Here is a 21,150-nt window from a genome sequence, read left to right on the forward strand (position 1 = left end):
CTTACAGAGGCCTAAGCCTTTATCCTCCACCCAGTCTTATTCTGAGCCTCTGGAATATGCCTACTCTACCGCCTCTTAGCATTCATCTCCGGACAGAGGGTCATATTCAGATCTTGAGGACACATGGGATCCGCCTTTGCCGGAGGATGAAGAAACGCATCAGGAACCCACTCCCTTCGTGGGATTATTTGATCGCACATTGTTCAAGTCCATTCTAGCTAAGGACTCTGCAGCATCTAAGGTTGCGCCCAAGCAAGAACCACAATCTACCCCTTCCACCAGTCATTCACCTGACCCACTGTTTCCTGAGCCTACCGTGACCCAAAAACATATACTGTGTCCCTTTTTTTCATCCATACGGTAAAGAAGCAATGGGCTAGTCTTAGTGCTCCCCCTGCTCCAGGGGCCACTGATAAAAAACTTTTCAATGTGGCCCCGTCACTGTTGCATTTATTAGAGTTACCGGCGGTAGACACATCATTGACCCCTATCTTCTCTCCCTCCACCATACCAGGTGATATGGCAGAGGCATTGAAGCCGGAGGAAAGGAAATCGGAATTTTCTTTGCGCAGGTCACATCAGGCATCCGGATGGGCAGTGAAGGCTTCCACTTCAGCGTCCTTCTTTTCCAGGTCTTCTATCATTTGGCTTTGGAAGCTTCAAGCCATGATTCGCCAGGAACAGGTGCGGGCCCACCAAACCTTGGGTAAGTTATTTGCTAAGGCAGAGTACATGGCGGATGCCACCTTCACGCAGCCAGATTTTTGGCCAGGTCAATTGCCGCAAACGTATCAACTCGCAGGTTGCTCTGGCTGAAACAATGGCGTGCGGACATAAAGTCCAAATGGCGTTTGGCCACTGCACCTTACACTGGGGGTCATCTATTTGGGGAAGTCTCGATCCCTATTTGGTGGAGAATCGGGACAAGAAGAAGGTGTTAGTACACCAGGCTAGACGGGCGGACAGGAAAGCTACTCCGTATTATCGGAAGCAAACCTTTCGCGCTACTTTAGGGATGGAGTGGTCACAACCACCCCGCTCTTTCCCCCCCCCCCAGAGGCGAGCATCAATCGAACCGCTTTGGGGCCAGGCCCAGGCAGCAGGTTCAATCAAAGCGGCCCTTTCGAGGCGCGGGTTCCGTCCCTTTAGGAGGAATAAATGACTCCAGGGAGGGACACCCCCCATAGGTGGCAGGCTTTCCCTCTTCATTCACAGCTGGGAAGCCACCACCACAGATATTTGGATTTTATCCACCATAGAACACGGTCTGTCATTGGAGTTCCTATCCAGACCACCAGATCGGTTCACCCAGTGCCCAGTTTCCTTAAACCCAACCAAGAGGAGCCTCATGAACAAGGCGATAACTCATCTTTTGGACATCAAGGCCGTAGAGCCAGTCCCGACCGAACAGATAGGGAAAGGTTTTTACTCCATCCTCTTTGTAGTGCCGAAGGCCTCGGGAGGATGGAGAGCCATTCTTGATCTAAAAAGGCTAAATACTTACCTACTGTACAAAAAGTTCAAGATGCAGATTCTACAATCCATCCCGGCCAGCATCAGGAGGCATAACTTCCTGACATCTATAGACCTCACAGAGGCGTACCTATACGTACCAATCCTTCTCCAACATTGCAGGTTTCTCAGATTTTGTTACAACTCCTGTCATTATCAGTACGGAGCTCTACCATTTGGTCTGTCATCCGCTTCGAGGGTGTTCACAAAGATCTTGACGGTTCTGGCCGCACACCTGAGACTGGTTCCAATACGGATCCAGTGCTATCTGGACGACATTCTCATACAGTCTTTGTCAGTTCAGACAGCAAGTGGACTTCCCAGACGATAGCTGGAGGTGCGCATTTCAAGGAACCGGCATGACTCACTCTCACCACCGATGCCAGCCTCTTTGGCTGGGGGGCTCATCTCCAATCCCAGTTGGCTCAGGGACGGTGGTCCCCACGAGACCTGAAGCACAGCATAAACTGGCTGGAGCTCAGAGCCATACATCTAGCTTTACGGCACTTCAGACACAGGGTGAAGGGGCAGCACGTTCTAGTCCTCACGGACAACATAGCAGCAAAAGCCCACGTGAACTGGCAGGGAGGCACCCGGTCCCAGTCGCTCATGACAGAGGCCAGGCTACTATGCTCCTGGGCAGAGACCAACCTCTCTTCCATCAAGGCAGCTTCCATTTCCGGGGAGACAAACAGACAGGCGGATGCCTTGAGCAGGGTAACGATAGACCACTCAGAGTGGCGTCTGCTTCCAGTTTTATTTGCAGAGATAGCGGAGAGGTACGGTCACCCAGCTCTGGACCTGTTCGCGTCTCCGGAGAATTCACAACTCCCATGGTTCTTCTCCCGTTTCCCATCTCCAGAGGCGGAAGGAGTGGACGCACTTTGCAGTCCTTGGCCCGGGGGTCTACTATACGCCTTTCCCCCTCTTCCGCTAATGCCGGCGGTAATACGCATAATATTGCAGGAGAGGGCGGAGGTCATCCTCATTGCTCCATACTGGCCGGGGCGTCCGTCGTTTGCCAACCTCGTGAGTCTTTCTATCTCGTCCCCGTGGAGGATCCCTCCGGATCGCATTGTGCTCAGCCAGGGGGCTCTTCAACACCCAGATCCGCAATGGCTCCAGCTAGCCGCCTGGCACTTGAGCAGCAACGCCTGACTCAGCTGTCTTACCCACTGAGGGTGATCACCATGATTGAGGCCTCCGGGTGCCAGTCTACCAACAGAATTTATGATTCTACTTGGAGGAATTTTTCCGCCTGGTGTAACAGGAATAATATTGGCATGTCATTGGTCACTGTCCCAAACATTTTGGGATATTTGCTGGAGAGGCTTGACAAAGGTCTTTCGCCAAATACCATCAAGAGACAAGTAGTGGCTCTAGCTACGATGCTGACGATTCTTCCTCTCTAGCACATCACCCGGTGATTCACTCCTTCATCAAGGGGGCGACCAACACAAAGCCATCCACGGTCCATCGATACCCCTCGTGGGATCTTTCATGTGTTTTATAGGCTCTTACCAAGTCACCATTCGAGCCACTTAAGTCTTGTGAAATGATTTTTTTGTCAATGAAAGTAGCTTTTTTTGGTGGCAGTAACATCAGCCAGATGCATTTCTGAGCTGGCAGCACTCTCAGGGAGGACCTGTGTGTTTTTCGTGGCGACTGTGTAATTCTTAGAATGGACCCAATGTTCATTCCTAAGGTGAACTCCTTGTTCCATCGATCACAAGAACTCATACTACTGAGTTTTTGTCCCCGTCCAACTCATGACCTGGAGCGCCAGTGGCACACCTTGGATGTGCGCAGGGCGTTGAGATGATATATCAAGCAGGCTTCTACCTTCCGCAAATCAGAGACGCTTTTCATTTCCTTCCAGCCCTCTTCCTTGGGGCAGGTCTCTTCGACAACCATTGGTAGGTGGATGAAGGCCTGTATAGCCAAGGTTTACCAATCCCAGTCCTTGTCCATTCCTCGCCATACCGCTGCTCATTCCACCCGCAGTGCGGCAACATGAGCGGCTTGGGCGACTCAAGCGCCCATTGGGGAGATTTGTAGGGCAGTGACTTGGTCGTCTCCCTCCCCGTTTATTAGACATTACAAGATCAATCAGTTTGCCTCCGCTGATGCCTCTTTTGGCTGGAAGGTGCTACAATGTATGGTGCCGTCCGGAGGGACACATGCCTGACTGTTTCCCCCCCATAGGGACAGTGTAGGCTTTGGTATGTCCCAATCCGTGGATTATCCATCCTCATGCTGGAGAAGAGGCGTTGTCTTACTTGAACGCCTTTTCTCAGCATGAGGATGGATAATCCACTTCCTTCCCTTTGGTGCCTGTCAGGTCCTGTGTCGGGTAGGGGAACCAACGCGTCAGACTTTGTCTGCTGCTTCGCCTTCATCGGAACTGGGGCAGCACGGCCCAGTGGGAGGCGTGGCTAACTCTCAGACTTAGTCTATTGGGTAGAAGGGACTTCAGGAAACCTAATCCGTGGATTATCCATCATCATGCTGAGAAAAGACAACGCCACTTCTATCTAGATTAATTTTGAGACTATTTGGGCAAATGTCCAAAGCCTAAAATCTTTTCTGCACAACAGGAATCTAGGTTGTTAAAATTTCATACCATTCATGTTGCAATCTAAAATTGTCCCCCAAGTATCAGTTAAAATGTCATTGGCTACAAGTTTAGTTTAAATTTTACACCTTCAGTTGAGAATGTTTGATTTTATTGGGAATTTTATTTTTTATGCCTTTTAGTCAGTCTTGACTCCTGGTGACTACATGGACAAGTCCATGCGGCTTTTTTCTGATTTGCCATTCTTAAGACTGAGAATAATTGCTACAAAATAACCCAAGCTATCTAAGACAGGACTTGAACTGCAACTCATAATTTCTAGCTCAATATCTTTAGCTTTGCTTCTATCTGGCTCTCATGCTTTAAGTGAGCTAATATTACTATTATTAGATTTTTATGTCACCTTTTTATATATAACTGAAGGCAGAGTACATTCTTGCCTACTTTTTTTGCTAATACAGCTCTATGTCGTTGTTAGATAGGTTGATTTTTATCTAAAGGACTAGAATTTTATTCTAATATCCAGTTCTGCTGTATGTGTTTGCTCAGAAGAAAGTGCCATTGATTTCAGCAAGATCAAATGAAAGGTGTAAAATCCTACTTTTTCAATATACCATTCATTTCTGAGCATAGCATACGTGTTGATGATAAAAAAGTATATTTTCAAAATATAGTGAATATATGCAAAGCGTTGATTTTCAATTTTTTGCATAAATACATCTATTGGAAAAGCACTAGACATTATTATGTGTAATTAAAGTGGATTGGCCACTAGGAGGTATAGATGCTCTGCAATAAGCAGACTGAATAGTTATTATATAAAGGGAGAATAAAGTTCAGCAGTTTTGAAGTGTTGGTAAAAAGATTGGTGCTATGTCTGTATATTTTTCTGGCGTGGACACATAAATATTTTCTGCCCTGACCTTTTAAAACTCTGTGGTTGTAAAGCAAACACCACAGATGCTAAGCAACCAGTCATAAAATGAAGACTACCTGTAAGTATCTATTTTTACATCATTTAGTAAGCTATTAAAATCTTTTATTGGACATAAAGTGGTAAAACACAAGTTGAAGCCATTGCATGAGTATGAACTTTATATGAGAATTTTAGTTCTGGTTACTGGTCTTTATAAATAAAAATATAACAATTATCTTATGTACTGTTGCAATGAAGTAGAGTAACCTCATCTTTTAATGGGTCCTTTGGAGCTAAATGTCCAGGAAAAATTAATGAATTTGTATTGTATTCCAGAAAATTATATGTTGCTGAGCAGTTTCTAAAGATGAAAGTATGTTGTATCAGCAGCTATCATGGGAATATGTCCTAATGTAAAGTAAATGCTGTTGATCATTGCTGGAGCTTTACAACAAATTTTCAATGCATTGGCACAAAGGAAGCGTGGCACTTGGTCATTTGAGGCACATGCTTTTTCCAAATGTTCAACATAGCTCCTTCTAGGGCAGTGATGGCAAACCTATGGCACGGGTGCCAGAGGCGGCACTCAGAGCCCTCTCTGTGTGCACGTAAGCCGTCGCCCCAGTCCTAGGCCTTCACCTGGGTTTTATAAAATCTTTTCTCTTTAGGCCTCTGCCGCCATGTGCAAAAAAATAAGAAGGTTCAATTAGTCAATTTGAACTTCTCGCAGGGAAAAAAAGATTTTGCAATTGATTGATTGAACTTTTTAGTCCCACCCAGTCTGCCGTTACCACCACAGCCATGCCCACCCAATGGGCCACACCCAGCCAATGGGCCACACCACCCGTACCACCCGGCACCTGATGATGCATAAGTGGGTTTTGGGTTGCAGTTTGGGCACTCGGTCTCTAAAAGTTTCGCCATCACTGTTCTAGGGTTTTGCAAATGAAGAGTTGTTTTATTTTGCTGGAAAAGTTATCTGTTGGGTCCAGCATATGTACATAAGTGATATAGGAAATATTTTATTATTATGTTATGATATTTTATGATTAGGTTCATAATTTATCACCTTGCTTGCATGTACACTGAGAGCTTATGCACCAGAGACAAATTCCTTGTGTGTCCAATCACACTTGGTCAATAAAGAATTCTATTCTATTCTAAAAAAGACTGGAAACAGCTGGACCAGATTTTTCAGAGGGCATGGTTGTTTGGGGGTGGATGCTTTTCTTGTACCACATGGTTTGAGAAGTGTCCTTCAGATCCTTTGCAAGCTCTAATAATAATTTACAATACTGCATAATTCTAAGCTTATCTAGTTAGAAATATATTCCAATGAATTAGATGACATTTAGAGACCATAGGGTGAGGACTATTCAGTAACTTGAATTATCCTTTGCCTTTAAAGCTGTTCATTATTATGCAATAACATGCAGTAAGGAAATAAAATTAAATTCTGTGGGACAACATAAAGATAGGATTGGGGAGAAAAAACATTTTTAGATCCAGTATGAGAATGATGAGTACAATGATTATCTTAGAAGTAAGATACAAAATTCAAATATCTCATAAATGCAACAGAAAATATTGCTTATTTATAAAGAAGAAACTTTTGGGGTATTTTAAGGAACAAGGGTTCAGACAGAAGCAAGCTCCGCTATTTGATGGGACTTGATTCCAGTGAAATATACACAGGATTGACAAAAGATTGTGAATGGATATAATAAAATGCATAAAAAGGTTAACATAAAAAAGGTTAACATGCAGGTTGATAAGCCAACTTGTATATAGCATACATTTTTAAAAATCTGTTACCAATTTTTAAAATATGAATGTCCTGTTCCTGCATGTTTTTCCACAGCAAGAATTAGTAATACCGGTGTTTCCGACGATGGAGGAGGGAACACAGTTTCCTAAAGGTATTTTGCACTTATTTTTTATGAGAACCCTGAAAATGAGTGACTAAGACATATTTGTAATGCAGTTGTTTTGAATTATGAATCTTGCCTTTGACTCTGTATTCACTTGGGGTAGGAAATGGAAATTACTCTTGTCTCTTGATTATCTTTATCTCAGACAGAACTTGGGCAGTGATCAACAAAAGAAAATGTTTGTCATGTTGATTCCTTTTTTCCTTATTTATACTTGCATATTTTATGAATTTTTCCTTTCCATTTCAATGTTTTCCAGCTGTTTGCTGAACTATAATTCAAGTCCAGATACTTACAGAGCTCAGAATGTGGGATGGGATGGACATATATAAACAATTTTATAAATGTAAGCAACTTACACATAGGCTGGACAATAAAAAGAAAATACTCATTCAAATATATTGTTATTTAAAAATCTCAGGGTTCTTTGCATCAAATAACTACATAAAATGAAAATGTGTAATCATACATAGCAAAAGAAATGTTTAAAACATTTCAAACTTAAAATCAAATGATAGAAGATAATGTTAATTTTGTAAAAATATTTTAACAACAACAATAATAATTAAAAACAACACCCAGGGATCTTGGAGGTCTTCTAGTCCTACGTGCTCAGGCAGGAAACCCTGTAGTATTTCAGAAAAATAGTTGTCCAGTCTCTTCTTAAAAGCTTCCAGTGTTGGAGGCAGGTTGTTCCACTGATTAATTGTTCTAACTGTCATAAAATTTCTCCTTAGTTCTAGGTTGCTTGACTAGTTTCCATCCATTGCTTCTTGTCACTACCTTCAGGTCTTTTGGAGAATAGCTTGACTCCCTCTTCTTTGTGGCAACCCTTGAGATATTGGAACACTGCTATCATGTCACCCCTAGTCCTTCTCTTCATTAAACTAGACATACCCAATTCCAGCAATTGTTCTTTATGTTTTAGCCTCCAGTCCACTGATCATCTTTGCTGCTCTTCTCTGTACTCTTTCTTGCATCTCAACATTTTTTTTATATTGTGGTGACCAAAACTGGATGCAGTGTTCCAAGTGCATTCTTACCAAGTGGTCTTACCAAGGCGTTGTGGTATTAACATTTCACGTGATCTTGATTCTATCCCTCTGTTAATCCTGTATCTTAAGCCTATCTTCTGGAGTGTTGGCTATTCCTGCCAACTTGGTGCTGTCTGCAAATTTGATGAGTTCCCCATCTATCCCCTCATCCAAATCATCCATGGAATCCTTCCCAAGCTCTCTCTAAGTTTATTGAAATTAGCTCTCTTAAAGTCCAAGACTCTAGTTTGAACTATGTTCTATTGCTTGTGTTTTCATAATGTTGAATTCCAATATTGCATGATCGCCTCCCCCCCCCCCCCGATTCCTATAGCTTCAACACCTATCATTTCATCTCTGCTCGTGAGAATTAAGTCCACTATGGCTGATCCCCTAGTTCCCTTCTCTACCTTTTGGGAGACAAAGTTTTCTGCTAGATTTGTCAAGAATCTGTTTGATCTTCTACTTGGTGCTGAGTTTGTCTCCCAGTTGATGTCAGGGTAATTAAAGTCCCCCATTACTATTATGATGTGCTTCCTACATACCTTAGTTAACTGACTAGCAACAAGTTTATTTTCTCTGGGTTTTGTGGCTTATCGTATAAACCTATGAAAATGTCATTTGTTTCCCCTTTTATATTGACCCAATGCATTCAAGATAGTTTCCATCATTATTGAGCTCTATTTCTGTTGGGATGTAGTTATTTCTTATATATAGTGCAACTCCACTTCCTCTTTTATTTGGTCTATTCTTTTAAACAATTTAAATCCCTCTAGCTGTATGTTCCATTTGTGGGTTCATCCCACCAAATTTGACAGAACAAGTAAATCCACAGGTCAGCAACCTGCTGCTCCGGAGCCGCATGTGGCTCTGAGTTTTCCCCTGTGGCTCCCAGCCTCCTCTGCCATTTACAGAGAGAGGCACTTGCACCTCTCTCTCTCTCTCTCTCTCTCTCTCTCTCTCTCTCTCTCTCTCTCTCTCTCTCTCTCTCTCCTCTCTCTCTCTCTCTCTCTCTCTCTCTCTCTCTCTCTCTCTGTGTGTGTGTGTGTATAAAAGAAAGTAGACTCATGGTGTTCTCCAACAAGCTGAAAAACTTTTTGGGCGGGGCTCCTCCCTTTGCTGCGTCTCTGCAGGAAGCAGGAAGGGCAGGAGAGAGCTAGCTAGCCCACCTACGCGGACTCAGGAATTCTGGGAGTTGAAGTCCATGAGTCATAAAAGAGCTGAGGTTGTCTACCCCTGAGCTTGTTGGAGAACAGCTTGAAGCCAACTTGCCAGGTGAGCAGAAGATCGGAGACAGGGAGAGAGGGGGGGGGGAGAGAAAGAGGGAGAGAAAGAGAGGAAAGAGAGAGAAAGAAAGAAAGAAAGAAAGAGAGTGGGGGAAGAGGACTGGCAGATCAAGGGCAGAAAGAGAGAGGGAGGGAGAGAGAGACTTAGAGACCCTTTTGACATCTAAAATGAAGATAACACTGCATATATCCTTTTTTACCTTTATGAGATATATATATCTCATAAACTAACAAAACTTAAGAGTTTTGTGTTATTTTTATTCTTTGGAGACCAAAAAAGAAATCATTTAACTTTCAAACATATTAACTAGCCAAGACCTTTTCTTAGTAATCCACAATTATCGAAGTTTTCATTAATCATAGATAATTTTTTGAAGCTTTTTATTTTATCACCACATAGGAAATAAATCAGAAATATAACTGTATACCCAATATGATTATAAAACTATTACTATTGTAGCAAAAATCCATTTAATAGTAATTTTCCATGCAGAAAATAATTATTTCAATCTTCTTCTTCTTGTGTCATATCCGTTATCTGACGTTGGCGATTGTATTGGCGATCTTGTTTTTCTCAGCAGCCGCACGAAAAAGTGCTGCTGAGTTTTGTCCAAACCAATCCCTTAGATTTTGAAGCCACGATGTTCTTCTTCTGCCTGGACCTCGTTTGCCTTCAATCTTTCCCTGGATGATTAAATGGAGTATGCCGTATTTTTCTGGGTGTCGCGTCACATGTCCGAAATATTCTAATTTTCGTTTTTTAATTGTTTTGATGATTTCCCTTGGCTTTCCAAGGCGGCTTATCACCTCCTCATTTCTGATCTTTCAATGCTGCTACTCCCTTTGTCAAAGTTAGTTTTTAAATGACAAATATTGAATTGCATGATCTTGCTTAACAAGGAAATAAAATCTGTACATTTATTTATTTTGTAATGTTTTTTTTAAAAAAATAAGATCTCCTGGAGGGTATCTGCAAGAATGTACCAAGATTTTTTGAGATAGACACCATGTAACTGCAACTGACAGGTATAGAAGAACCCCACAAGGTTATAATTATTTCTGGGCTCTTATTTAGCAGGCAAAGAAAAGAACCTGAAATAGATGAAATATTAAATGTATTCAATATGTAAGGGTCAGTTAGGTCTGTTATTTGAGATGCATATTGAGAAGCTTGTATGAATGTCTAAGCAAACTATTGAACTTTAAATCAGAAAACTTAAAACTGGATGCCAGATGGAACTATAATTCCTTAATTAAAATCACATGGAAATATTTTAGATTTTGTTTTATGTCATTCTACCCTTTGTTGGTTGTCTTCTTGGTGGAATTATACTTCAATAAGTCTGATATAAAAATCAGTTTTATTGAACAACTAACCCTAAGATTTTGAGAATCAGTCCAGAATTTTGTCACATTGGTTCAATTTTTTTTTTGTTGTAATTTCTCTACTGTTTATAAAGGAAATATTTTACTGAGAAGATACTGCATGTATCTCATTTGAATTGTATAATACAAGTATGTGTTATAGAGTACAGCAGTCTAACCAAATTTAGGTGGAGGTTTTTCAGCATTTCTTATTTTTTGCAGTTCAAACAAAACCTTCAAAAAGAAAAAAAATAAAAAAAGAAGTGAAATATCAACGACTCCCAAAGAGCATTAAAAAGAGTCTAAAATCCAACATCCATTGGACAATGATGTAAGTAGTAATTTTTTCTCCATATATCTCCTCCCATTTGGGATGTTTCACCTATATTAATAAATCCAGTTGTCATCAATAATGATAACTTTGAATTAAGATAATTTGGGGAATGAAAAATGATATTGATTTTGATTACTAGCTGGATTTTTGCCAATTTGAATGATTGTTTAATTGCACAATAATTTTGATTGCACTGATTTCACCCAAATGGACACATCTGGAATAACGAACAATTTCTTCACTTGCAGAGTAATTTCAGTTGCACAGTGTGCATGTAAACAGATACTTCTGTGATGAAAAGAAATTGATATCGATTGCTAGCTGAATTTTTGCACAATAGTTTTGATTGCACTAATTGTATATAAACGAACACATCTGATGTTATATAACATCATCCCATTATATAAATGCTAACAATTTCACAGGAAATGTTCAAAAAGTGAAAGCAAGGTACAAATCAAACCTGTTTACACTGAGGATATCTTGTTGTGCAAATGATTTTGTGTCTAGTATTAACACTTTTTCCAAGCAAGGACATAAAAATATCACATAATGTGTATATGGGTGAAAAATGTTAATATATCATCTCTCTTTACAGATCTGTTCTCTATGAAGTTACAGAAGATTACAATGAAAATGAAAAGCTCTTGAATATCCTCAAGGAAAGGTGATATTTAAAATAAGTTGTCTGCTGTTAGCAGTGTAATACCATTGCTTTTGCATTAATCAGCTGCACCTTGGCTAGCTGGGTGTGGTTGCAGTTCAACTAGGGTCTCTTTTTCTAGACCAGGAGTCAGATACTGAAATGTACTGCCATGAAATTGAGAGACAGCTAGTCTTCAGATTACGACAGCAACGGGGGCCAGGGTTGCCTTCACTAAGCAATGTGGTGGGAAAGTACATCACATGACTTCATTGCCAGGGCTTTTCAACCCGTGGTACCCATACTACCAGTGGTACACGAGCACCTGGCTGGTGGTACGCGAGCCCTAGTTAATTGGAGTGGGGGAGGGAACCAATTAAAATGGAGCCACACAGACCTGGAGGAGATCAGCTGGAGCTGCAGAGCTTGCCAGAATCCCCAGGATCTGTGGCGACATACTAATTGGAGCTTCTGGTGCGCTCGGAAGAGATGAGGAGGGCGGAGAGAAGAAAAGGTATAAAAGGGGCAGACTGGCCTGTTTTCGGAGGAACAGCGAGCGAGGAAGGGTGAGTGAGCAAGTGGCGTGTTTGGGGGGGGGAAGGGCTAGCAAGTGAACGGCTCCTGCCCAGCTTGCTTGCGGAAAACAAAGGGACAAAGAGGGAAGGAAGGAAAGGACAATGAAAGGGAGGGAGAGAAGGAGGAAGGGACAAAGGAAGGGAAGGAAGGCACCCACCCCAGTCCCACCCCCCTCCACCAGAGACCCACAGATTCCCCCCCACAGGCACCCCACAACTTGAGTGATGAGCTGACCATGCCCCCCCAGCCATTGACCACATAACCTGGGACACTGAACATAAGTATGAATCAGTTGCTAAGCATCCAAATGTAAATCATATGACCCTGGGGATGCTGCAACAGTCATAAGAGTGAAAAATGGTCATAAGTCACTTTTTTCAGTGCCATTGTAACTTTGAACAGTCAGTAAGCAAATTGTTGTAAGTCGAGGACTACCTGTACTTTATCATTTTTTTCCTTTTTTTTTTTCCTCAAGTTTTTGACACCTTGTTGGGCAACTGATGGTACTCGGATATTGCCTTATCCTAAAAGTGGTACAATGGGTGAAAAGGATGAAAAGCCCTGGCTTAGACAATCCTGAAAGTCATGATTGCCATTTTAATCCCAAGATATGCAGGTCATTAACCAGAAAGTGATGGGTGTCCCAGATAAGGAGCATGGGATAGGCCCTGGGAGGCGGCATAAGAACATGCAGGAATGGGGGAGGGCTTGGAAGGCTAGGTACAACATGCAAGTTTGGAGATCGAGGTGCTGCAGTGCAGGAAGGTTGGAGAGTAGATGGAACAATTTGTGACCTTCCTGTCAGCTTCCTCATTGACATTGCTTGTGAGAAGCCAGCAGGAAGGGTTGTAAGTCTCCATAATGTGACCATGTGGGTTGCACATTATAAATGTAAGTTGGTTGCCAAGTACCTGAATCTCAATCACATGACTAGATGGGAGCTATGACATCTGGAACATTAAGGATTAGTTGTAAATATAACTAGTAAGTTCTAAGGTTCAGGGCCATTGCAATTTCAAACGGTCACTGTATAAGTGGTCAATAAGTGAAGACTACCTATATACATCAAACGATAGTATAATAGTGAGAAAGGGGTTTCTTTCCTTATGTAATTAATAGCCAAGAAACGGTGTTTCTGAAACTCCTCAGAATTAGGACTTCACGTGTTATTTATACAGTGCTTCTTCTAATGTAGTCTGCAACTGTATTAGCTATTTTGGAGCAACTATACCATATGGTGGGTCACGTTTAGCTTGTCACTGACAGCACCTAATGGCATTAGGCTTTTTAGAAATCATTTCTTATTTTTTTCTCCTTTTTTAAGGAAAAAAACACATTAGAATGGCATTGGTTTGTTTCTTTCCTGAATTTTAATATTTCTGCCCATAGAGTCAGAATTATTGCCCAATTAGAACCTAATAAAATACATTCACCTTATTAAAAGATGAAATGATAAAGAAAAAGAGCATATTTATCTGAGTTGTATGTTAGTGCACGTTAGTGCATGTGTGTGTTGAAATGACATTCTAGTATGCAGCTGTTCTCTTCTGCACCTCTACTTCCTTTTGCAGATGTAGGAAAATATGGTTTACAGGTTAGTCTCAAGTTGCAACCAGAATTTCTGTTGCTAAGCAAGGCAGTTGTTAAGTGAATCATGCCAGAAATTAACCAAATCACTGCAGTTTCTAAGTGAATCATATGGTTATTAAGCAAATCCAGCATCCCCCATTGATTTTGCTTGTTGGAAGCTAGCTGGGAAGGTTGCAAGTGGGGGGGGGTCACATGACCTGGGACGCTGCAACCATTATAAATAAATGCTGGTTGCCAAGCGCCTGAATTTAGAGCATGTGACTGGGCATACTTTAAAGTGTGAGGTTGTACGCATGAGGACTTGTAAGTTACTTTTTCCAGTGTTGTAATTTCAAACCCATGCTAAACAAATGGTTATAAGATAAGAACTAGCAGCACCAACAATCTATAAACCTTGCTCAGTAACTATAATGGTATGTGTGAATGCCCTTGGATGATTCACAGGGTGAAGAGCCACTGCCAGGGGAAATTGGATAAGAGGCAATTTAATCCATGGAAGGAATATGGTCATACACTTCAGAAGGGACCTTTCCTAGTTTCTTGAACTGTAAAGGGGGAAAATATACTTTCAGACATGCAAAATTCTTTTAAAGTAACCTTACAATAAAGAAAAATTAATTCATCTGGACATTTTTCCTGTTTGAATTATTTGTAAACTTCTAAGCATATGTGAGAAAGAATATTATAAACTGCCCAAAGAGGCTTTTTGTGAGAAAGATGGATATTTAAATTTGCTAAGTTACAGAGCTTGCTGAATTTTATGCAAATTGCTTCAGCAGGCTAAATAACCTTTTCTATTTCTATATAATACAATATGTATTAAAGCATCCACCCCACTATTTCTTTGATATTCTTCTGTGATGCCAATATGTGTGGCTTTACTTTTTTTAAAAATATTTCTTTCATTAAATAGTACCACTCTTAGTTATAAGAATATTCTAAACCTTGCAAGATCCATATAGGCATTTTGAGGGGAAAACGACATATGTTATCTTAAGCCACTGTGTGGTTTCTTTAGTTTTGCTTTAAGTAGATGTTTGAACCAAATAACTGTGGTTTATAACTTAGGGTTACATTGCTTTACCCTAGTAGAATATAGCTATATTACTAAGACAAAGGCCTAAGTTATGTGTTGAGTTCAAACATTTAACTGTGCATTACCACTATCCAGATAAAGACATGTTGCATTAAATGATATATAGGTAGTCCTCGACTTACAACTGTAATTTAGCCTGGTAATTATGGTTATAAGTTGTAACAGTCAGATCATCATATGACTACCCCGATTTTTCCAGCAGTCATTAGACAAACACTGTGGCAGGTAAGCAAATTCATTGTTTGCTAGGGGTTTTGCGGAAATACCTGGTTTTTTTTTTTTTTTTTGGCAAAAAAAAGTAAATTGCAGTTACGTGACTGAGGGAGGCTACAAATGGCCACAAATGGGGCTAGTCGTTTGTGCATGCACAAACAGGCCACTAGCCACTGTGGGGTGTGTGCAGCCCTTCGCGCATGCACATGGCACCAGCACATGCTGCATGTGCGAATGGGGCTGCTAGTGCCGTGCCAGTGTGCATGGCCCTGTGCGCATGTGCGCACCAATTTTGAAGCTGCTCTCCTTCCCTCCAGTCTGCGAGCCTGGAAAGGTTGGAGACCTCTGAACTATATAGACAGATTTGAACTTTAACAGTTTTCTCAATTATGGGCCAAGTGCTTGGTACATTTCTTTTGTTGATGCCAAAGATCAGTGCAGAGATGGTGGGGAGCAAATACATTACAAATTTAAGAACTTCATTAATCTTCAACAGGGAAACATTTTTAGCAGACTAACTAGTATCAAATTATTTCTAACTGGTTTGATATGTTCATTGCATAATTTTGTATATTACAGATAATCGTCATAGTATTAGCATAACATGATAATGTTATTTAATACTTTACTGAAGGTTTCTAAAATGCATTGAAACTTTGGAAGTTCCTGTGGATGAGCTGAATTGTCTGACCAGAGTGCAAAAGATTTTAAAAGAAGAAGAGAAAAAGTATATTTTAATGGAAGAAGAATTGGAGTATCTGGAGGTAAATAACGAAGAAAGGATGGAGCTTAAGAATTTATATAGTAACATTGTGTGAATAAATAATTAATATGATATACTAAACAATGTTCTACGAATGAAATTTTCCCATGGCTGTATTAGAATGTTGCTACAACATCAATTAACAATCTTGCCTGACTTTGTTTATTATGTCCATCCATATATTATTACTACTCCAAGCATCTTTTAACATTTCACAATAAATCTATGAATTTTTCATACATTCCAAAATACTCTGATGCTTATAAAAAGGAGTATCACATTATTGTTCCCCCTTTTAACCTATTTTTTATTTTTCTTTAAGAAGAATTATGAAATAAATCAGTTGCTGCTAATCAACCATTATACTATTGTTGCAATATATAAATATGCAGATTAGCTCTGATTATCACTTGTGGTTTGATTCAAATAATTAGCTTTATTCAAATTTGCATTTTGAATGGGCAAATCAATTAATTTTTTTGACTTATGCTACTATGCATAAAGTCCATTGATGGATTCAGTTCCAGTCCAACTGATTCAGCAATGTTGACAATTCAGACTTGGGTTCATGGTATTCTCCAGAAACTTGACAGCTGTTAAAGGGAAGTTTTTTAATTGAATTAGAAGTGTTACACAGCCAATCAAGCTTCTGGTGGGGACTAACAGTGGGCTGATACTCTTCAAAGGTGCAGAGAACAACTACAGTTTGAAACACTGGAGGTGGATTTTGATTGATGGTTTCTTCTGAATAAATTACAACACAATGGAAAAAATTTCGCAGTGGGCTTGGGAGTTGAGCCTCTAGAGTTCTAGGGTTCCTTCTGTGCTCTTATTTGCAAGGGCGCCAACATGGACGTTAAGCTTTGTCTTCCCCACCTTTTAATCACCTTGAGAAATAATATACAGATGAAGAGAGATTTCCTCTGCCAAACAAAAACAAGAGAGACTTTGTTTAAAAAAAATGTAAAAGGGTTATTAATTAAATTACAAACCAATATTATTGAATGATGACTACAAATTGTTTACAACAATTTTAGCTGAAAGACAGATAATTATTTTGTAAGAATTCATGGTTTTTTCATAAAAGACAGTTGTTGAAGGATGATGTTAGAACTAAGTTTGAAATTTTGGAATATTTGGAATAACATAAAGAAAAGCAAGCCACACTGATCTTTTTTGATGCAAAAAAGGTTTTGACAATGTGCACTGGACTTTTTTTTAAGGTTTTGGAACTCATGAAGTTTGGGCAGAATTTTATAAAATGAGTGAAATTGATTTATACTTCTCAAAAGGCACAAATAAACGTTAGTGAAGATATAACTAAATCATGTGAACCAAAATAAGCAACAGTAAAATAAAATCAAAATATTTGATGGTAAAGGATATATTTATCAATGTTTTTCTTATATCAGAAAAGTTTAAAATGCATAAAAGATTTTATGACTTTGAACGATGTAAGACTAATTTTGAATAAGAATAACATGTTTCCCCGAAAATAAGACCAGGACTTTTTTTTTTTTCTTCCAAAAGAGGCATCAGTTCTTATTTTCGGCGGAGGGGTGTCTTTTCCACAGTCTCACCTCGCGGCAACAGCACTGACAACTGCGCCCAGCAGGCCCACTTTTGCAGCTACTCACATGCGTCACTCCCGGCCTCCATTTCTCCGTCAGAGGCCTTTCCAAGCAGCTGTAGAAGAAGTGGGCTGGTGAGGCAAGGCAGGTGTCAATTCATGGGAGGCCTGGCTGCAATGGTAAGCAGGTGCAGGGTGCATGGGGCAGCTCTACCCCCCCCCACTCCCACCCTAGCTTGATTTTTGGGGGTGGGCCTAATATAAGTCCTACCCCAAAGATAAGCCCTAGTTTTGGAGTGAAGCACATAGCCAAAAATCAAGCTGGGGTGGGGATATGGAGTTGTCCCACGCACCACTTACCTTGCAGCCAGGCCTCTCCTTGCTGACCCATTTATCCTGCGGGGTCCCCAGGCCTGCATTTCGTAGTCAGAGGCCTTTCTGGAAGAACACTGCAGCCGAGAACCGAGCTATGGATTTAATCCCTAGCTTGGTTCTGCAAGGCCTCTGCAGCCGAGAACCGAGCTATGGATTGATCCATAGCTCGGTTCTCGGCTGCAGTGGCCTTCCAGAAAGGCCTTTGACTGCGAAATGCAGGCCGGAGCTCCATTCTCAGCTGCAGAATGAAATTGCTCCTTCGGCCACAGAAGAAGTAGGCCAGCTGGGCGGGGCTGTCAGTGCCGGAGGTGAGTGGAAAAAATCCCCCCCCCCCCGAAAATAAAACCTGGTGCCTCTTTTGGAGGCCAACAAAAAATAAGACTGGGTCTTATTTTCGGGGAAACATGGTATATAGGCATCTGGATTCTTTTTGACTGATTCTGCCTTTGCTTTCTACATCGTCTGTTTTGTATCTGAGTTTCCCTTCTTCTTCACCATTTGATTGGATGTCTTGAGGTTAATGCTTGGGATTAGATCCTAAAGCCTTGTCTCCCTCCCCTTCCAGTTTTAGTTTAAAACCCTTTGGATAAGCCAAGCCAACTGTTTTCCAGCTGTTCTTCCTGGTTGTTGTGATGTGTAGCCTGTTCCCTGCCAGAAAGCCCTCGTTAAAGTAATGTAGACTGGTCTAGGAATACAAAGTTCTCTCGACAGCACTATCCATTAAATCCTCTGTGCCCTGGTTGGATTTATGCAAGGTTTTATTTATTTATCCGTTTGAACTTTTGCGGTTAATGCTGAAATACTATGTGTTGCACCACTTTACCTCCATATTGCATGCTGTCTTTCTACCATTCTCATCTGTTGCACTGTACATCCTGCTGCCCTTCCATTCCAACATCATTCTGTTCTGACACCATGCCCTCTCCCTTTCCACCTCTTTCTCTTTTTTTGCTTCTTTAACTTCTTTAATTTTTTTTAGACATATATACAGTATTACTTTTCCTCCTTGTTCTTCACCTTCTCCAAGCTAAGCTCCTTGTTGCACCCAATGCTGCGCTACTGCTGTCCTTGAAAAACATGTGTCATTTGCGTCTGCCACTGCCGCTGGTTGCACTTGCCATTTGTGCCTGCACTGCTGCTTGCCGGTTGCACTCACCAATTGCATCCGCTGCTATGCATTTTGTTGCATAGCTGTGCAACTCATGGTTAATGCCTGCCAGTTCACCAGCAGTTGCGGCTGCTCAATAATTGCGCCGGCCATCACTGATTGCCTTATTGCCATTGCTGTCACTTCCCCCATCCTCCTCCTCTTTTCTTCTCCTGTTCTGCCTCTTTTCCTGCTCCCTCTTCCTCTTCTTCCTTTATTTCAAATTTATCATCTTTAACCCCCACCTAACTTTGCCCGAACTTCAGTTCTTCTCTTGCTCCACCTCTTTCCCCCATGTTGGAGCATCTCCTTCAATCATTAATGCTGAAGTTTTTAAAAACTGAAGTATAATTAAAACCAGAAGCTTCTCTTTTGGGACTAATGGACAGGCAACTGGAAAAACGTCAGGAAACTTTATTTTTACATATGACAATTACAATGAGATGATTATTATGTGTTCACAAGGGCAAGCCTCAACACTACTCCCAATGGAGGAATGGTTGGTGAAGATGATAAAACTTGCAGACATGGCTGATTTCACTTCCTTGAATAAAGACAATGTCTACATTTATGGCTAACTGGAAACTTGTAGGCTTTTTACATAAAACAAGCGGTATATAAGTCTCATAAATAAATAAATAAAATGCACTTATGATTTTGACTCATGATTGCATAATAGAAAAAAGTGAGCTTTTTGTAATCAGAGTAAGATAACTTTGTAATCATAATTGTATTTGGTGCAAATTGGAAGTTTCACTTGTTTCCTTTCTATTAGTTTCTGCTAGTTTTTATGGTCTCTTAAAACTTTTAATAAAGTTTATATAAAAAGTTTTGTACTGTTCCATCATAGCTCCCCCTTCCCAAAGTAAAATAGAAAACTAAATTCTGAAACCAAGGTGCTTCATATGTGAATATTAAATGATCTTTTTTATTCCAGTTTACAAACTGCATAATTACAAATTATATAATTACAAATTATATATTATATTTTTAATATCTATTTAACTAATAGGAATATTTTTTTCAATAGATTCCATACAATAATTAAAAAGAGAGAAGAAATATAGTACATAAACTTTGTGATCTACATCAAATTTGTCTTAATTCTAACACAAATGCAGTACAACCTTACTTTAAATACATTTGTTGTCATTTTCTTTCTTTTTAACCATAGGGAGAAATAACTAAAGATGGATTAACATTAAATACAATGGATGAAGAAATGCAAACACTTCAGAAGAAAATAAAAGCATTAAAACATGAACTGAGAACATTAAAAGCAGATACGGTATTTTGGAGCCAGTACTGGGTTTATTTCTGGGCAGCAAGAATTATACAAGATCTACTTTTTCCTTGACAAAGCAATCTGAGAAGTGAAAATAATATTAGTCTTTTTTTTTCAGAATCAGATTCAGGTTATCTTCAATTTATAAATATTTGTTTAGTGACCATTTGATGTTACATCAGGCTTGGAATTGTTTTTTACGGCTCTTAGTAACCAATTCACATTTATGACTGATTGCAGCATCCCACAATCACATGACCACAATTTGTAATACAGGTAGTCCTCGACTTACATTTAGTAACCATTTGAAGTTACAATGCCACTGAAAAAAATGACTTACAACTGTTTTTCACACTTATGGCGATTGCAGCATCCCTGTAGTCACATAATCAAAATTTGGATGCTTGGCATGTATTTATGACAGTTGCAGTATCGTGGGGTCATATGATCATCTTTTGTTATCTTCTGACAAGCAAAACTAAATGGGGAAGCCAAATTCACTTAACAATTAACAACTGCAGTGATTCACTTAACAACTTTGGCAAGAAGTGTAAAATGGAGCAAAAGTCGCTTAACAACCCTCTTGGTTAGCAGTGGAAATTTTGGGCACAATTGTGGTTGTAAGCCAAGGACTATCTGCATTTTTTGTTAGTTTTCGGCACCCATTTGGGAGAATGGATTCAGATAACCATGTGATTCACTTAATGATTGCCATTAACCTGATTATAAAATTGGGTATGGCCATGTGGGTACTTTGACTTAATGATTGACTCTTTGTATGGGCAAAGTATTAAACATTTGATGTTCTATGTCTGCATTAATTGTTTTCTCCATTCTTTCCAGTTAATTAATCAGGATTTTAAAGATGACCTAGCTCTTCCTGGTCTTCCAATGGAGTATTTTAAACTACCTCCTCTTCAGGTGAGTAGAAATAGCGGC

At 40.2% G+C, this 21,150-nt stretch overlaps 1 protein-coding gene across 2 annotated transcripts in view; it reads left to right on the plus strand.

Annotated features, from left to right (window-relative positions):
- LOC120300404 (centromere protein Q-like) overlaps positions 1–21,150 on the plus strand; it is a 28,648-nt gene that overhangs the window by 5,570 nt on the left and 1,928 nt on the right. Inside the window, exons 2-8 of one of the 2 annotated variants that reach the window (XM_039326367.1) lie at positions 515–706; positions 6,865–6,922; positions 10,842–10,950; positions 11,552–11,620; positions 15,706–15,835; positions 20,101–20,214; positions 21,055–21,132. In XM_039326367.1, the coding sequence (XP_039182301.1) occupies positions 6,895–6,922; positions 10,842–10,950; positions 11,552–11,620; positions 15,706–15,835; positions 20,101–20,214; positions 21,055–21,132 (528 nt within the window). In that variant the 5' untranslated portion in view covers positions 515–706; positions 6,865–6,894. The remainder of the gene's footprint in view (positions 1–514; positions 707–6,864; positions 6,923–10,841; positions 10,951–11,551; positions 11,621–15,705; positions 15,836–20,100; positions 20,215–21,054; positions 21,133–21,150) is intronic. The other variant, XM_039326366.1, reaches the window with a different exon arrangement.

This window comes from Crotalus tigris, unplaced genomic scaffold (assembly GCF_016545835.1).
Source record: "Crotalus tigris isolate CLP2741 ecotype Arizona unplaced genomic scaffold, ASM1654583v1 scf7180000024340.7048381, whole genome shotgun sequence".
Classification (NCBI taxonomy): domain Eukaryota; kingdom Metazoa; phylum Chordata; class Lepidosauria; order Squamata; family Viperidae; genus Crotalus; species Crotalus tigris.